General features: G+C 38.6%; 1 protein-coding gene across 2 annotated transcripts in view; it reads right to left on the minus strand.

The window, feature by feature from the left end:
• Positions 1 to 135: 135 nt before the first annotated feature.
• GPR89A (G protein-coupled receptor 89A) overlaps positions 136 to 18114 on the minus strand; it is an 84173-nt gene continuing 66194 nt past the window's right edge. For both annotated transcript variants that reach the window (XM_058695393.1, XM_058695386.1), the window contains exons 10-14: positions 17400 to 17492; positions 4287 to 4382; positions 2076 to 2165; positions 911 to 976; positions 136 to 777 (exon numbers count right to left, since the gene is read on the minus strand). In XM_058695393.1, coding sequence (XP_058551376.1) covers positions 571 to 777; positions 911 to 976; positions 2076 to 2165; positions 4287 to 4382; positions 17400 to 17492 — 552 coding nt within the window. In that variant the 3' untranslated portion in view covers positions 136 to 570. The remainder of the gene's footprint in view (positions 778 to 910; positions 977 to 2075; positions 2166 to 4286; positions 4383 to 17399; positions 17493 to 18114) is intronic.

Consider the following 18114-nt stretch of genomic DNA (forward strand, 5'->3'; position numbering starts at 1 on the left):
CATTCCATCCCCGGACAAGAACAGATAACCTGTTGGTAATTTTTATGGGGCGGGGGTTGGCTGGGGGATGCCAACTCACGTTAGATCACACAAGCACACTACCAAGCTATCCTTGATAAAATGAAGCTAAGGCCAAAGGGTTCCAATCTGATTTTAATGATTGTCAATCTTAAGGGAAAGCCAGAACCTCCTCCATGTGAGCCTTGACAGAGATCCTGTGTGTTTGGCCCAGCTACCTCAGACTTCCCCTTACCCTAGGGCTCCAGTATATTCTCCCAGACTAGTTTCTTGGCTCTTTTCCACCCCTCTTCCGCCATGCTGCATCAGCCTCAAACCCATGTGGGATGCGCTCCGCTGAGGGCTAGCTTGAGTTTACTTCACGCTCACATTCTAGCTAATGCTACATGATCACAGTATCAGCTGAGGAGGAAGGCATAAGCTGGAGGTAGAATCTGCTACCTCAGTGTTTTGATTGTTTAAAAAATATTAGGCCCTGGTCCCCTCCATTGTTTTCTCTTAAATCCAAATTCTGACGCTACTGGCCCGTAGCAGTCTGTAACAGGCAGGAGTTCAAGGTGCCATATGCTTCTCTGGCGCCTGTTTGTGAGCCAAATAGAGGAACAGTATGCTGGAGAGAGCACTGACCAGGAAGATCACATCAAACCAACGGTGATAGAAGTTGAACTGTAGCTCCCCCAGGACTTCGGTGATTATGGTACGATATTCTAGAGGCATGCTCATTCGAATCAGCAGCACAGAGGAGACAAAGTACATGCCCTAGAAGTTAAACAAATTAACCCAGAGGTCACTTTGTGGTCAGGGATCAAAGGGAACTGTTAAAATATTCAGAAGTACAAAACACTTCTGGTATTTTACAGTTGTAATCATAAAGCTAGTTCGTGAAACTCACCATTATCTGTGCTAACAGCAGGACAATGACGTTGGAGGACTTACTGCTAGAGATGGCATAAAAGAACTGTCAAGAAAGGGAGGAGAATTTATGCGGTACTGCTAGACACCTGTGTCAAGAACATTAAGTAGCATAATTAAAAATGTCTCTTCCGGGGCGCCTGGGTGACTCGGTCGGTTAAGTGTCCTAGCTCAGGTCTTGATCTCATAGTTCATGGGTCTGAGCCCTGTGTCGGGCTCTGTGCTGACAGCTCGGAGCCTGGAGCCTGCTTCGGATTCTGTGTCTCCCTCTCTCTCTGCCCCTCCCCTGCTCATGCTCTGTCTCTCGAAAATGAATAAACGTTAAAAAAATAAAGTCTCTTCCATGCAGCAATCCCATAGGGAACGACTGATACAGTTAACGCCATGAAGAGAAACAGACTGCTTGCTATGTTGTGCTCAGAGGGATATTTGGGGGTTTTAAGAATTACGTTATGACATGAAGGGATTCCAATCTGTATCAAGTTTGTCAGAAACTATGTGACACATATGACTTTCATATCATTATGAAATAATAGAGCAGATTACCTCAGACCACTCCAAGCTCTTATAATTATTACTAGGCTCCTGAGCTCTTTCCAAAATTGTGCGAGATGCCTGTAGATCCATCCTTCCTCCTCCCCTCCCAACCTCTTCACTCGTTTCATTCAAACCCTTCTTGGATTTCGAGATTCCCCACCTTGTCTCCAAGAGAAAATTTACCTTCTGCCTCCATGAAGCCTTCCTGTGTTGATCAGAAAATAGCCAAACACTCTGCTTCTCCTACTCCCATGTCCTCCTTATAAGGGACCCTCACAGTTATTCTAACCTCAAACACCTCAAATACTCAAATTCTAACCCAAATACCTCCAGTCTTCTTCATCCATTCCAAGTATCCCTGGAACACCTACTGCATGCCAGCTTCTGTTCCCAGATGCTGGTGCCGTATCAGTGAATGCAATGGACCATGATCTCATTCTATGACCTTCGGTAAAAGTACACATCTGACGGGCGTGGGATGTAAATCCAACTATTTGTGACTGTTGTTTAAGATCTCAGAAGGCAGAAATCTTAATTAGGTAAAATTATCTTGTGGTGCCACGTGTAATTAAGCAAATAAGAAATTTAAACTCAATGATACAACCTACCTTGGTAAGAGTGATCAGCAGTCCTCGGATAGATGTAACGATGATGATTCCAACCAGAATGAAGGAAATGTGTTGAGACCAGAACTTCACCTGCCACCATAAAAAGAAGGAAAAGTATCTGTGAAATCTGTGAGAGACACGTGAAGGCTATTCTCCTGATGCATTCTGATTGCTTATGTGACTGTGAGAGGGTACTTCATCGGGCCCTACCTGATTAAAAAAATTTTTTTTTAGGGAGGGAGAAAAGTAAGGTGCAACTAACAACACCTAGGAAGGTGGCAGTGCAAATCTTTTTTTTTTTTTTTTTTTTAATGTTTATTTGAGTGAGAGAAAAGGAGCACGAGTGGGGGAGGGCAGAGAGAGGGAGAGAATTTCAAGCACTGTTAGCGCAGAGCGGGCCCGACGCAGGGCTTGAACTCACCAACTATGAGATCATGACCTGAGCTGAAATCAAGAGTCAGACACTTAACTGAGTCACATAGGCATCCCTGTAGTGGATATCTTAATGAGACTTAATCAAGACAGGACGGAAGCAAGTGCAGTGGAGTGATGAAAATAACACTAGTCAGTCTGAGGAAACAGAGATGGAGCTAATGATGCAGCTTCAATGTATTATGTGAAAAGCACGGATTAAAAGGAAATTAAATAGCAGCTAAATTACTTTTAACATCTGTGAAGGATAGTCCCCTCATTGCCCATAACTTTAAGAAATTATTTTTTATAAGAAAAGAATATGTAAACATTCTCAGCTACAGTCTAGGACATAATTGACCTTCACTTGAATTACACGAGGGTACCTTTTTCTCCTCTTGGACTGCTTCATAGTGGCAGGCAGCTTTGGAACCCTGTGCTTGATTTGGGTCTGAAAAGTAGCTGCCAGGGAAGTGCTATTACTAACATCTAAAGGTGTTACTCAGAATTCTGAAACGTGGAGTATGCAGATGAATTGTAGATTAAATATATATATACACACACACAGCAACTAAGTAGCCTCACAAAGCACTGATAAGGAAGAACACTTCTAATAACTGAGCCCAGGAAAAAATGAAAAGAGGAGAAGAAAACACATATGTAACAACAGTGAAACATGGGTTATGGGATATTTTATAAACTACTTGAACGAAAGGTACCATGTTCCTTCACGTGAAAAAGTTTACACCATTGGTTTATCATCAAAAAACGTGCTTTGGGGTGCCTGGGTGGCTCAGTCAGTTAAGTGTCCAACTTCGGCTCAGGTCATGATCTCACAGTTCGTGGGTTCAAGCCCCGCGTCGGGCTCTGTGCTGACAGCTCAGAGCCTGGAGCCTGCTTCAGATTCTGTGTTTCCCTCTCTCTCTGTTCCTCCCCTGCTCATGCTCTTGTCTCTCTCTCTCTCCTTCAAAAATAAATAAAAACATTAAAAACAAAAACAAAAACATGTGCTTTGAATTGTTTCTCAAGGACTGGAGCTCATTTTGCTCTGGTTCATTTTCATTTTATCCAGCATCTAGCTACCAGGAGCATGTCCAGCTGAGACGGATGGCTGGGGGTAGCATGCAGTCTGTCACTAGGATCCTAGCCCAGCTAAATGGTCCTCACAGGGACTAAGAGCATGACTCTGGGCTTACTATCAAAGTGCTAATCAACTAGAATCATTGGCTATATATATGTGTGTGTGTGTGTGTGTGTGTGTGTGTGTGTGTATACACACACACATATATATATATATGTATATATATATATTTTTTAAATATACTCTTCTATTAATAAAGACAGAAAACATAAATCGGGACAAGAGTGTTTAATGATAGTGGTATCATAAAACAGGTAGAAAGAGAATTAAAACTGCACGGGTTACACTTACCATCTTTAGCTCAAAGTCCACATTAATTAATTGATAAAGATAAATTTTTTACAGCAGACATAATTTCACTTCTAACGTGGAACGCTAATTAGTAGTTAATTTTCTACTAGAGGAATCAAAGGTGAGTTTTGGATTTGAAGATCTCATTATATATCAGAGAGAGAAGTATCTAATATTTGGTGGGGAGAAACTGGTGAGGAGCAGTCAGCTACAGAAAAGCAGAAGATGAACTATAGAAATAATCGGCATCTAAGTCAGTAGTAAGTACCAGCCATCACTTACGGTTTTATGCCCTTTACAAATTTGCTATAAGAATATGTCAAAAAACAATGGAGAATGGGAAGAACAAAAACAGACTTAATTCTTACATCAAATTGGATCCCCAGATAATTCACAGTGATCTCAATGCCTCTTGTGACAGGATCAGTTTTCCCAACCCGGTCAAAAACGATATTAATCGTTGCCTGTAAAGACACAGACCTTTATATATTAGAGCATCTCAATAATCACTATTTCAAAAAGTGACTCAAAATAATGAATTAATATAACATCCTACAGGTAGATGTTCCATCCTACCTATCCTATAGGTAGATGTTCTTAAAAATTCAATTCTACTCTCAATCTAAATCACATATAAAACATCTATTATAGTTATTCACATATAGGCAAACAAAAGTCCTTATGTACCCTATCTTTTCTGTAAAGAATAAAGAGAAAAAAAGGCTATGGCATATGGCATGTATACCTTCGGTTAACAGAAGTCAGAAAGGTAACATTCTGGTGATACAGTTAGAGTGAAATCAAGGAATTCCAGGGTCATTCCCTCTGGTTATTTTCTGAATGCTCTAAGAGCAATCACTAAAATAATGAAAAGAGAGTTACAGCTAACAAGGCAATAAGAGATCAGATGGAATTATGAAAAATATCCAATTAATCCAAAAGAAGGCAGAAACAAAGAAAAAATGGAAAAAAGAACAGATGGGACAAATAAAAAACATAATAACAACATGGCTGTTTTCAACCCAACCATATTAATAATCGCATTAAATGTAAATGGTCTAAACCAGGGTTGGCAAACTCTGATACTGTAGTGATAGTAGCCACAGATGATACATAGATGAATGGCCTTGGCTGTATTTCCAGTAAAACTTTATTTACAAAGGCAGGCGGTGGTTGGATTTGATCTGTGAGCTGTAGATCTTGGTCTAAACATGCCAATTAAATGGCAGAGACTGTAAGACTGGATAAAAAGCAAGACCCAACTGTATGTTGTTTATAAAAATCCACTTTAAGTATAAATATACAAATAGGTTAAAAGTAAAAGAATGGAAGAAGATATACTAACACTAATAAGGAGAAAGAGAAGTCTGTATTAATATCAAAGTAGATTTCATAGCAGAAAATACTGCCAGAGATTAAAAGGGTCATTTCAATAAGGGGTTCAAAATGACCCAGAAGGTGCATGTACCAAATAACAGAGCTTTAAAATACATGAAGCAGAGGTATCAGGAAGATGGTAGAGTAGGAGGATACTGAGCTCACCGTGTCTCAAACACATCAAGATAACAGCTATTATCTGTGCAACTAACTCTACTCTGAAAACCACCGGAAGATTGGCAGAACAGACCATCCACAGTTAAGTGTTGGGAGGCCACATTGAAAAGGGTAGGAGGGGCTGAGACACGGTTGGGAACCAACCCCCACCCGTCTGTGAGACTAACCACAAACAGGAGGGACACCACAAGCACAGAGGAGAGGATCAGACCCCACCCTAGGCACCCCAGGCAGTGGGATGAGGAATTCTGGTAACATGCGGCTTTGAAAACCAGTGGGGCTTAACTTTGGGAGCTTGTAAAACCAGCAGGGCTAAACTCCAGGTACTTTAAAAATTAGCAAGGCCTAACGCTGGAAGAGCCAGAGGGCAATAGGAAACGAAGTCCCTGCCCTTGAAGAGCTAGAATAAATAACTTGGCCTGAGAGACAGCAAAGAAGCAGCAGTTTGAAAAGTGCCCAGGGTATATGTGAAGAATATTCATTTATTAATCTCAGTATGTGCTGGAGGTGCAGGGAGACTTCAAGAACAAAACTGCTGGGCACCATTCTGTGCTGGGCACTCTTCTCCTCCCCCAGCCTAGATAGCCAGACACCTGTGGGCACCAGGGCTAATACTCCCTACCTATCTCGCTAGCACCAAGTGCCCTGCCCCCATGGTCACCTGGGGACCTGCCTGCCTTGGCAGGTGCCCCTCTAGCACAGCTCCTGCCCTACTACAAGCAGCCTTAACAGGGACCAGCACCACTCCAGAGGGACTGCTGTCTTGGGGAAGGGGAGAGATTACATCAGTGTGCCCACAGTTCCAGCAGCTGAGCCTCTTAGTTGGCTGTGCAGGGACCAAACCCTGCCCAGTGTGCCCAGAGCAGGCAGAGCAGGTCACTGCAGCCATCTGGGCTGAAGGCAAATGCAACTCAGCCACAGCAGTAGGGTGCATGTTTCCCACAGAGGAGACACCCTTGGAGCACCTGGTTTTGGTGACCAGGGACACTGCACTACAGGGCACCACCGGGTCTCTTCTACACAAGGCCATTACTATCAAGACCAGGAGTCACAGCTGGCCCCCAATACATAGAAACAAACAGAGAGCTAGATAAAATGAGGAGACAGAGGAATATGTCCCAAATGAAAGCACAGGACATAATCACAGCAAAAGAGCTAATCAAACTGAGATAGGCAATATACCTAGATAAAGAATTCAAAGCAATGGTCATAAAGATACTCATTGTACTTGAGAAAAAGTGGATGAACTCAAGGAGAACTTCAACAAAAACATAAAAAAGAACTAGAGATGAAGAATGCAATAACTAAAATTAAAAAAAGCACACTAGAGGGAAGGGCAGATTAGAGGATGCAGAATGGATCAGCAATCTGGAAGACAGGGTAATGGAAAGCAACAAAGCTAAACAGCAAAAAGGAAAAAAAAGGAATAAAAAATGAGAAAAGGTTAAAGGAACTCAGCAACACCATCAAGTGTAATAACATTCGTATTATAGGGATCCCAGAAGGAGAAGAGAGAGAGAAGGGGGCAGAAACGTCTTTGAAGAAATAACAGCTAAAAACTTGTCTAATCTGGGGAAGGAAACAGATATCTGAATACAGAGAGCCCCTAACAAGATTAACCCAAAGAGGTCCACACCAAGATGTGTAATAATGAAAATAGCAGGAAGTAATGATAAAAAGAGAATTTTAAAAGCAGCAAGAGGGGTGCCTGGGTGGCTCAGTCGGTTGAGTGTCCAACTTCGGCTCAGGTCATGATCTCACAGTTCATGGGTTTGAGCCCCGCGTTGGGCTCTGTGCTGACAGCTCAGAGCCCAGAGCCTGCTTCCGATTCTGCGTCTCCCTCTCTCTCTGCCCACCCCCCCCCCCCACTCACACTCTGTCTCTCTCTCCTTCAAAAATAAATAAACATTAAAAAAAAATTTAAAAAAAAGCAGAAGAGAAAAATAAAACCAGTTACTACAGAAGGGGAACCCTACAAAGCTATTAGTTGATTTTTCACCAGAAACTTTGTAGGCCAGAAGGCAGTGGCATGATATATTCAAAGTACTGGAAGGAAGACCTGGAACTAAGAATACTCTACAAGCAAGATTATCATTCAGAATAAAAAAAGATACAAAAAGTTTCCCAGACAAAAGTTCAAGGATGAAATCACCACTAAATAAGCCTTACAAGAAATGTCAAAGGGAATTCTTTGAGTGGAAAGAAAAGGCCATAATTAGGAGAAAATTATGAAAGGAAAAACTTTCACAGGTAAAAGCAAACATATAATAGACAGTAGAGGGGCGCCTGGGTGGCTCAGTTGGTTGAGTGTCCAACTCTTGATCTCAGCTCACACCATGATCTCACGTTCATGGGACTGACCCCTGCATTGGGCTCTGAGCTGACAATGAAAGCTTGCTTGGGATTCTCTCTCCCCACATTGCCACCCCCCCCCCCCCCGCCCCGCTTCTCCCCTGCCCGTGTGCACTCTCAAAATAAATAAATAAACTTAAAAAAATTCTACACATAATAGACTAATCACTTGTAAAGCCAGTATGGAGCAAAAGTAATAAAATCAATTATGTCTACAAAAACCAGTCAAGGAATACACAAAATAAAGAGATGTAAAATATGACATCATCTACATAAAATGTGGAGAGGGAATAAAAATGTACTTTTAGAGTGTGTGTGAACTTAATCTCGAACTTAAGTTTGATCAACTTTACAGACTGCTATACACCTAAGATGTTATATATAAACCTAATGCCAATCACAAATCAAAATCCTACAATAGATACATAAAGTAAAAAGAAAGGAATCCAAGCATAACACTAAAGAAAACCAACAAAACACAAGGGAAGAGAGTAACAGAAGAAGAAAGGAGCAGAGTACTACAAAAACAACCAGAAACAATGAACAAAATGGCAAGAAGTACGTAAGTATCTATCTATCTATCTATCTATCTATCTATCTATCTATCTATATTTATTTAGAGACAGACAGACAGACACAGACAGTGCATGCTCATAGCATGCACATGAGTGGGGGAGAAGGGCAGAAGAAGAGAGAGAGAGAATCTTATGCAGGCTCCATTCTCAGCATGGAGCCCGATATGGGCTTGATCCCATAACCCTGGGATCATGACCTGAGCTGAAATCATGAGTCTGACATTCAACCAACTGAGCCACTCAGGCACCCCTCAATAATTACTTTGAATGTAAATGGTCTAAATTCTCTAATCAAAAGACAGAGGGTGACTGAATGGATAAAAAAACAAGACCCATCTATATGCTCCTTTAAGAGGCTCACCTCAGACCTAAAGACACATACAGACTGAACATGAAGGGCTGGAAAAAATGCACCATGCAAAAGGTAGAAAAAAAAGGTAGAGTAGCAATACTTACATTAGATAAAGTAGATTTTAAAACAAAGACTATAGCAAGAGACAAAGAAAGCCACTACGTAATCATAAAGGGGTCAATCAAATAAGAGTATATAACAACTAAATATCTATGCCCTCAACACAGGAGTACCTAAATACATAAAAAATAACAGACAACTAACACTCCACCTATATCAATTTAGATTATCCAGACAGAAATCAATAAGGAAACAGTGAGTTTGAACAACATAGTAGACCAAATGGACTTAAAAAAGACATACTGAACATCCCATCCAAAAAACCATTGAATACACATTCTTTTCAAGTACCCATTGAACAGTCCCCAGGATAGATAACATGTTAGGCCACAAACAATCTCAATAAATTTAAGAAGACTGAGATCATATCATGTATCTTTTCCAACCACAATGATATGAAACTAAAAATTGATCACAAGAAAAAAATCTAAAAAGAATACCAATACATGGAGGCTAAATAGCATGCTCCTACACAATGAATGGGTCAACCAAGGAATCAAGGAGGAAATAAAAAAAAATACAAGGAGACAAATGAAAATGAAAACACGATGGTTCCAAGTCTTTGAGATGCAGTAAAGAAAGCCATTCTAAGAGGGAATTTCATAGCAATACAAAACTAACTCAAGAAACAAACAAAAAATCTCAAATAATCTAACCTCACACCTAAAAGAGCTAGACTTTGAAAGAACAAAGCCCAAAGCTAGCAGAAGGAAGGAAGCAATAAAGATTAGAGCAGAAATAAATGAAATAGAGGGGAAAAAAAACCCCACACAAAACCAAAACCCCACAAATCCAATGAAACCAGAACCTGTTTCTTTGAAAAGATCAACAAAATTGATAAACCTTTAGCCAGACTCATCAAGAGAGAAGACTCAAAATCAGAAATAAAGGAGGAGAAATAACCATTGACACGACAGAAATACAAAGGATTAGAAGAGACTATAACGGGGGTGCCTGGGTGGCTCAGTTGGTTGAGCCACCGACTTTGGCTCGGGTCCTGATCTCACAGCTCGTGAGTTTGAGCCCCGCGTAGGGCTCTGTGCTGACAGCTTGGAGCCTGGAGTCTGCTTTGGATTCTGTCTCCCTCTCTCTCTGCCCCTAACCCACTCACATTCTGTCTCTGTGTCTCTCAAAAATAAATAGGCATTAAAAAAATTTTTTTTAGAAAGAAGAGACTATAATGAAAAACTATGCCAACAAACTGGACAAACTAGAAGAAATGGATAAATTCCTAGAAACATATAATCCTCCAAAACTGAATCAGGAAGAAATAGAAAATCTAAACAGAGCAATTAGTAGCAATGAAATTCAATCAGTAATAATAATAAAACAACAACAACAACAGAAGCCCAGGATCAGATCGTCCCACAGGTGAATTCTACCAAACATTTAACAAAGACTTAACACCAAAGAGGCGAAAGACCTACACTGTGAAAACTATAAAGCACTGATGAAAAAAAGTGAAGATGAATCAAATGGAAAGATATTCCATGCTTGTTGTACACCTTAAACTAATGTAACATTATCTATAGAAAGAAAGAAAGAGAGTTAATACCTATTCTTCTCAAACGATTTCAAAAAATAGAAGAGGAGGGAAACTTCTAAATTCACTCTATGAGGCCAGCATTTAAAATCCCTGATACCAAGACCAGACAGACACTACAAAAACAAACAAACAAAAAAGCTACAGGCCAATATTTCTTTTTTTTTTTTTTTGAGACAGAAAGAGACAGAGCATGAACGGGGGAGGGTCAGAGAGAGGGAGACACAGAATCTGAAACAGGCTCCAGGCTCTGAGCTGTCAGCAGAGCTTGACGCGGGCTTGAACTCACTGACCACGAGATCATGACCTGAGCCGAAGTCGGCCGCTTAACCGACTGAGCCACCCAGGCGCCCCTACAGGCCAATATTTCTGATGTACATATATACAAAATTCCTTAACAAATTTTAGCAGACTGAATTCAATAATACTCTTAAAAAAAACTGTCCACCATGATCAAGCAGAATTTATTCCAGGAATACCAGGGTGATCCAGTATTTACAAATCACACATGATAAACCAAATCAACAAAATAAAGGATAAAAACCATATGCTCATCTCAATAGATGCAGAAAAAGCATTTGAGAAAATACAACATCCATTCATGATAAAGTGGTTTTAGAGGGAACAAAGTGGGGTTAGAGGAACAAACATCAGCATAATAAAGGCCATATATGAAAAATGTACACCTAATACCATACTCAATGGTGAAAAACAGAGCTTTTCCTCTAAGACTGGGAAGAAGACAAGGATGTCCACTTTCACCACTTTTATTCAACATTAATATTGAAGTCCTAGTTCCAGCAGTCAGATAAGAAAAAGAAATAGAAAGCATTCAGAATGATAAGGAAGACGTTAAACTGACTGCAGATGACATAATAATACATACAGAAACCCTCAGAGACGCCACCAAAAACTATTAGAACTTATAAATAAATTCAGTAAAGTTGCAGGTACAAAATTAATATACAGAAATTGGTTGCATTTCTATATACTAATAATGAAGTACCAGAAAGAAAAATTAAGAAAACAATCCTATTTACAACTGCACCAAAAAAGATGATCTAAGAATAAACTTAAACAAGGAGATAAAGACCTATACTCTGAAAACTATAAAATATTGATGAAAGAAATTGAAGGCAACAAAAACAAATGGAAAGTTATTCTGTGCTCAAGGACTGAAAGAATCGGCATTATTAAAACGTCCATGCTACCCATAGCAATCTACACATTCAAGCAATTCCTGTCTAAGTACCAACTGTATTTTTCATAGAACTAGAACGAATAATCCTAACTTCTGTATGGAACCACGGAACACCCTGAACAGCCAAAGCAATCGTGAAAAAGAACAACGTTGGAGGTCTCACAATCCTGGAGTTCAAGATATGCTACTAAACTGTAGTAATCAAAACAGTATGGTAATGGCACATAAACAGACAGCTAGATCAATAGAACTAAATAGAGAGGTGAGAAACAAACCCATGCTTATACGGTCAATTAATCTATGACAAAGGAGGCAAGAATATACAGTGGAGAAAAGACTGTCTCTTCAATAAATGGTGTTGGGAAAACTGGACAGCTATATGCAAAAGAATGAAACTGGACCACTTTCTTATACTACATACAAAAATAAACTAAAAGTGGATTACATATCTAAATGTGAGATCTGAAACCGTAAAACTCCTAGAAGAAAACATAGGCAGTAATTACTCTGACACTGACCATAGCAACATTTTTGTAAATATGTCTTGCAAGGCAAGCGAAACAAAAACAAACATTAACTACTAGGACTACACCAAAGTAAGAAGCTTTTGCACAGTGAAAGAAATCATTAACAAAACGAAAAGGCAACCTACTTAACGGGCAAAGGTATTTGCAAATGATGTATCTGATAAGGGATTAATATCCAAAATATATAAAGAACTTATACAACTCAACACCCCAAACACAATCCAATTAAAAAGTGGGCAGAGGAACTAAAGAGGTATTTTTCCAAAGAAGACAAAGAGATGGCCCGCAAACACTTGAAAAAATGTTCAACATCACTAGTCATCAGGGAACTGCAAATCAAAACCACAATAAGACATCACCTTACACCTGCCAGAATGCCTAGAATAAAAAAGACAAGAAATAACAAGTGTTGGTGAGGATGTAAAGTAAAAGGAACCCTTATGCAGTGTTGGTGGGAACATTAATTGGTATAGCCACTGTGGAAAACAGTATGGAGGTTTTTCAAAAAATTAAAAATAAAAATACCATATGATCCAGTAATCCTGCTACTGGGTATTTACAGAAAGAGTATGAAAATGCTAATTCGAAAAACTATAGGCACCCCTATATTTACTGCAGCATTATTTACAACAGCGGAGATATAGAAGCAACCCAAGTGCCCATCAATAGATGAATGGATAAAAAAGATATGATGTATTTATACAATGGAATATTACTCAGCCACAAAAAAGAATGTGGTCTAGCCATTTGCAATAACGTGGATGGTCCTAGAGGGTATGATGCTAAGTGAAATAAGTCAGACAAGGAAAGAAAGAACACCTGATTTTACTTACATGCAGAATCTTAAAACAAATGAACAAAGAAGTAAACAGACTCTTAAATACATATAACAAATTGGCGGTTGCCAGAAGGCAAGTAAGTAAAGGAATGTGTGAAATGGATAAAGGGGATTAAGAGGCACAAATTCTTAGTTATAAAATAAATAAATCACAGAGATGCAATGCACAGCATATAGAATATGGTCTATAATATTGTATAACATCGTATGGCAACAGATGGTGACCACACTTATAGTGGTGAGCACTCAGCAATGTATTGAATTGTTGAATCAAATATATTGTACACCTGAAACTAACATTGTATGTTAATTATAAGTAAAAAAAAAAAACGCACAAAGCACAGAGAACTAAAAAGAGAAATAGACAAATCCATAACAATGGTTTGAAATGTCATCACCTCCTCTCAATAACTGAGAAGATAGAAAAATCAGCAAGGATACAGAAAACTAACAATACTACCAACCAACTTGATCTAATTGAGATTTATACAACATTCTAACCAGCAAGAGCAAAATACACATTCTACTCAAGTGCACATGGGATGGATATTAGCCATGGTTGAAAATATTCTGGGCAGAAAACAAGTCTCAATAAATTTGAAGAGATCAAATTTAAGACAAATCAAAGTACGTTCTCAGATCACACGGTTTAAACTTGAAATCAATTACAGGATGATATTCCTCTGATCACCAAATATTGGATAACATACTTCTAAATAACCCATGAGTCAAGGAAAAGGAATTATACATATTTTGAACTGAATGAAATAAAAATACAACACACATCTGAAATGCTACATTTTGAATCAATGTAATATACTATACCAGCCAACTAAAAAGAAAAAATATCATATGGTCCTCTCAATAGATGCAGAAAAAGAATTTGACAAAATCAAACACGTGTTCATGATTAAAAACACTCAAGAAACTATGAATAGAAGGGACTTCCTCAACCTGATAAAGGGCATCTAGGAAAAGCCAACAGCTAACACCATACTTCATGGCATAAGACTGGATGCTTTCCCCCTAAAATGAAGAACAAGATTAGGATGACTGCTCTTACCACTTGTTTAATTTTGTACTTTGGTGTGATATGGCTGACGGAGAAGAAACATGAGATAGAATGGGATGGGATGGGATGGGAGGGGAGGGGAGGGGAGGGAGGGGAAGGGTAGGGAAGGAAAGGGAAGGGAAGGGAATGGAGGGGAGGGGAGAGGAAGGGGAGGGGAAGGGGAGGGGAGTAGAAGGGGAAGGGAAGGGAAGGGAAGGGAAGGGAAGGGAAGGGAAGGGAAGGGAAGGGAAGAAAAGAAATAAAAGGCATCCAGAAAAGAAACAAGGAAGCAAAACTGTATTTGCAGAGAACAGATTGTCTATGTAGAAAAAATCCTATGAGATTTACAAAAAACTTTAAAAATAAGTGGGTTTAGCAAGGTTGCAGGATATGAAATCAACAGACAAGAATCAACTGTGTAACTACCTAATTATACTAGATACAATTGTGTATCTAGTAACACTCATAAACTGAAATTATAAAAACATTCCCATTTATAATAGCATCAAAAATATATTTGAGATAAATCTGAAAAATGTAAAAGATCTATACACTAAAAACTATAAACAATGCTGAGTGAAACTACAGAAGATCTAAATAAATGGTTACACCATGTTCATGAATTGTAAGACTCAATATTAAGTCAAAATTAAGTCAAATTGATCTGAAGATTCAATGACATTCTAATACATATTTCAGCAGGTATTTTTGTATTCAGCAGTAATTAAAAACTGATTCTAAAATTCATATGGAAATGCAAAGGGCACAGAATGGCCAAAACAAATTTTAAAAAAGGAGAAAAAAAGAGTATTATTTATTTCAAGACTTATTAACATATATATCAATAGGAAAAAACAAATAGAAAAAAATATATGGTCAATTAGTTTTTGACAAAATTGCAAAGTCAATTCAATGGAGAAAGGATAATCTTTTCCACAAATGGTGCTACAACAAGTAGATATCTCTGCGAAAAAAATGAACTTGGATCCACACTCCAACATCATATGAGAAAATTAACACCAGATGGATCATGGACCTAAATGTAAAAACCTCAAACTATAAAATGTATAGAATAAGACAAGAAAAATATCTTTGTGACCTTGGGTTAGGCCAAGATTTCTTAGATACAACACCAAAAGCATAACCCATGATAGAAAACAAAAGATACAGCAGACTTCATTGAAATTAAGAACTTCAATTCTTTGAAAGATACTACTAAGAGAATGACAAGCCAAGCCAGTGACTGGGAGAGAATATGTGAAAATCACATTTGATAAAGGGTTTCCAGAATGCAGTGAAAAATATACAAAACCCAATAAAAAAGAAGCCTAATTTAAAAGATGGCAAATAGTTACCCCACCCTCTCACATATACAGGTGGCAAATCAACACATGAAAAGTTGTTCAACATCATTAGGCATTAGGAAAATACAAATTAAACAATTCAATGCCACCTCATACCTATTAGAATGTCTAAAAGACTGACTACAAAATGTCAGCACGGATGTGGAGTAAACAAAATTCTCAAACACTGCAGGTGGGAATGTAATAGGGTACAACCTCTTTGGAAAAGTTTGGCCATTTCATACATTTGCCATGTGACCTAGCCTAAGTGTTTCCTCATAACAGGAAAGAGAGCACATGTCCACATACAAACTTGTACACAGATGTTCACAGCAGCTGTATTTGTAACATCCCCAAAGTGGAAACAAATACCCATCAGCAGGTGAACAGATAAACAGACTGTGGTACAACAACACAACGGAATACTACTCAGCAATGAGAAGGAATAAACTATTGACCACACGATAACATGAATGAAACATAAAGTAATTATGCTGAGTAAAAGCTGCCAGACAGAAAAAGGGTACATAATTTAAGACTCTATATACATAAAATTCTAGAAAATATAAGTGGTTACCTGGGGACACATGAGAGAGACATTACAAGGGGGTACAAGGAAGCTTTTGGAAGTGATGGATGGGTATGTTCTCTCCAAAGTGTGGTGATAGTTGTTGGACAGGTGTATACATAGGTCAAAACTTACCCAACTATACCCTTTAAATATGTGCACTTTACTGAATGTCAATTACACCTCCATAAAGCTGTTAAAAATGATATGCTCCTCTAAAGGCTATGTCTTGGGAAAAACTTTTTAGTAGCTTAGTTAATTGAACATACTATCTTCATTTATCTTCTCCACTGAATGAATCAGGATTTAAAAAGGTCCTCTGAATAGGCATTGACATCAATTTATTATAACATTAGATCCATTAAAATCCAGAATCTTCCATTCATCTATACTGATCAAAATTAACAAGCTGACAAAGCTCCTCTTTGTGCAAACACAGCCCCAGTAGGAAAGTCACCAAAACAGAAAGTCCAATCAGCCTTTTCTGTAATCACACTGAAATCCACGAATACCTACAGATGAGACACAAAATGAATGTACACAAAATGCACATAAAGAATATGGCATTGAGAGTGCCACATAAGATGAATTTATCTGTAGAAATAATGTTTTGGAATTTACTTTGTATTTAATTTTTTTAGGTATATACACATGATTAAAAAGGAGTAGTTTCTGTTCTGAGCTGAAGGTAGGGATTGTATTACATAGATATACTCATGGATAATATGGAGGGCAGAGTGTAAAATAAAAAAACCTTTGTATTCCTTTCATGTAGTTTATAAACTAAGACCTTACTAATGATTTCTGACTGAAGAAAAATACAATTCCTCTTTTCTATGTGACATAAAAATGAGATGTGGGGGGAGGGGCACCTGGGTGTGGCTCAGTCCCTTAAGCATCCAACTCTTGATTTCGGCTCAGGTCATGATCTCACGGTCCATGAGATTGCACCCTGCTTTGAGCTCAGAATTGACAACGTGGAGGCTGTTGAGGATTCTTTCTCCCTCCCTCTCTGCCCCTCCCCTGCTCATTCTCCCTCCCTCTCTCTCAAAATAAATAAACATTAAGTTAAAAAAAAATTTTTTTTTAATGTTTATTTATTTTTGAGAAAGAACGTGCACAAGCATAAGAGGGGTAGAGAGACAGGGAGACCCAGAATCCGAAGGAGGCTCCAGCCTCTGAGCTGTCAGCACAGAGCTCAACGTGGGGCTCAAACTCATGAACCATGAAATCATGACCTGAGCAGAAGTTGGACGCTTAACCGGCCGAGCCACCCACGCATCCCAAACATTAAAAAAATTTTTTTAAAAAGAAAAGGGGGAGAGTCAGGCTCGGGGATGTGAACAATATCATTCTCTGTTGACTCCTTTGGATTTAGAATTTACAAACCTACTTTTCTCTCTGCCATTACCAGGGAAAATAACCTAAACCCTGACAGTTAAAACTAATATACTTACCATGAAAATTTTCCAAACACAGTAAATAGAGAAAAAGTAACCCAGAAAATTGAAGTATTTTCCCTTAAATGTTTTGGAATATTCTATTCTCTCCTGAGGGAAAACAAATACAGAACATGGTTAGTCTCAGCAAAATGTAAACTTTATACTCAGCTAAAACATTCCTGCCTCCATGAATCACTGTTTTGCCAGAGCGAAAAACCCACACATGGCTTCATAATATTAAAATAATACTAGTGGGAAACATTTATTGAATGCTTACTTTAAGCACCAAACTGGGATAAACACCTTACATACATTATCTCCTTTAATTTTTATAACAACTCTTCTATGTTCTATTATCTTAATCTTACACAGGAGAAAACTGAGGCTTACGGGGTGGGGGTGGGGGGGTGTTAGATAACTTGCCCAAGGTCACACAGATAGTGAGTAGGGGAATTGAAGCTCAAGTCGGTCTTCAAAGCCTATGCTACCTCTATATTATGGCTATTCCAATGAAGTGATCCTTCAAAAGGATAAAAATAGTTTGAATGACCTTAGCTAATAGATTTTACATACTTAAATTATATGGCATTTTTACATAAATTATATGGCATTTTAACTTGAGGAAAGTTAGGTCACTTCTTGGTCTGGCTAGATCATGGCATCACTCTTGCAATATTATTAACTTCTATAGGAATAAAAAGCAACCAGAGGAGCTACCATCTTGACCCTG

Source organism: Neofelis nebulosa, chromosome 2, assembly GCF_028018385.1.
Source record: "Neofelis nebulosa isolate mNeoNeb1 chromosome 2, mNeoNeb1.pri, whole genome shotgun sequence".
NCBI lineage: Eukaryota > Metazoa > Chordata > Mammalia > Carnivora > Felidae > Neofelis > Neofelis nebulosa.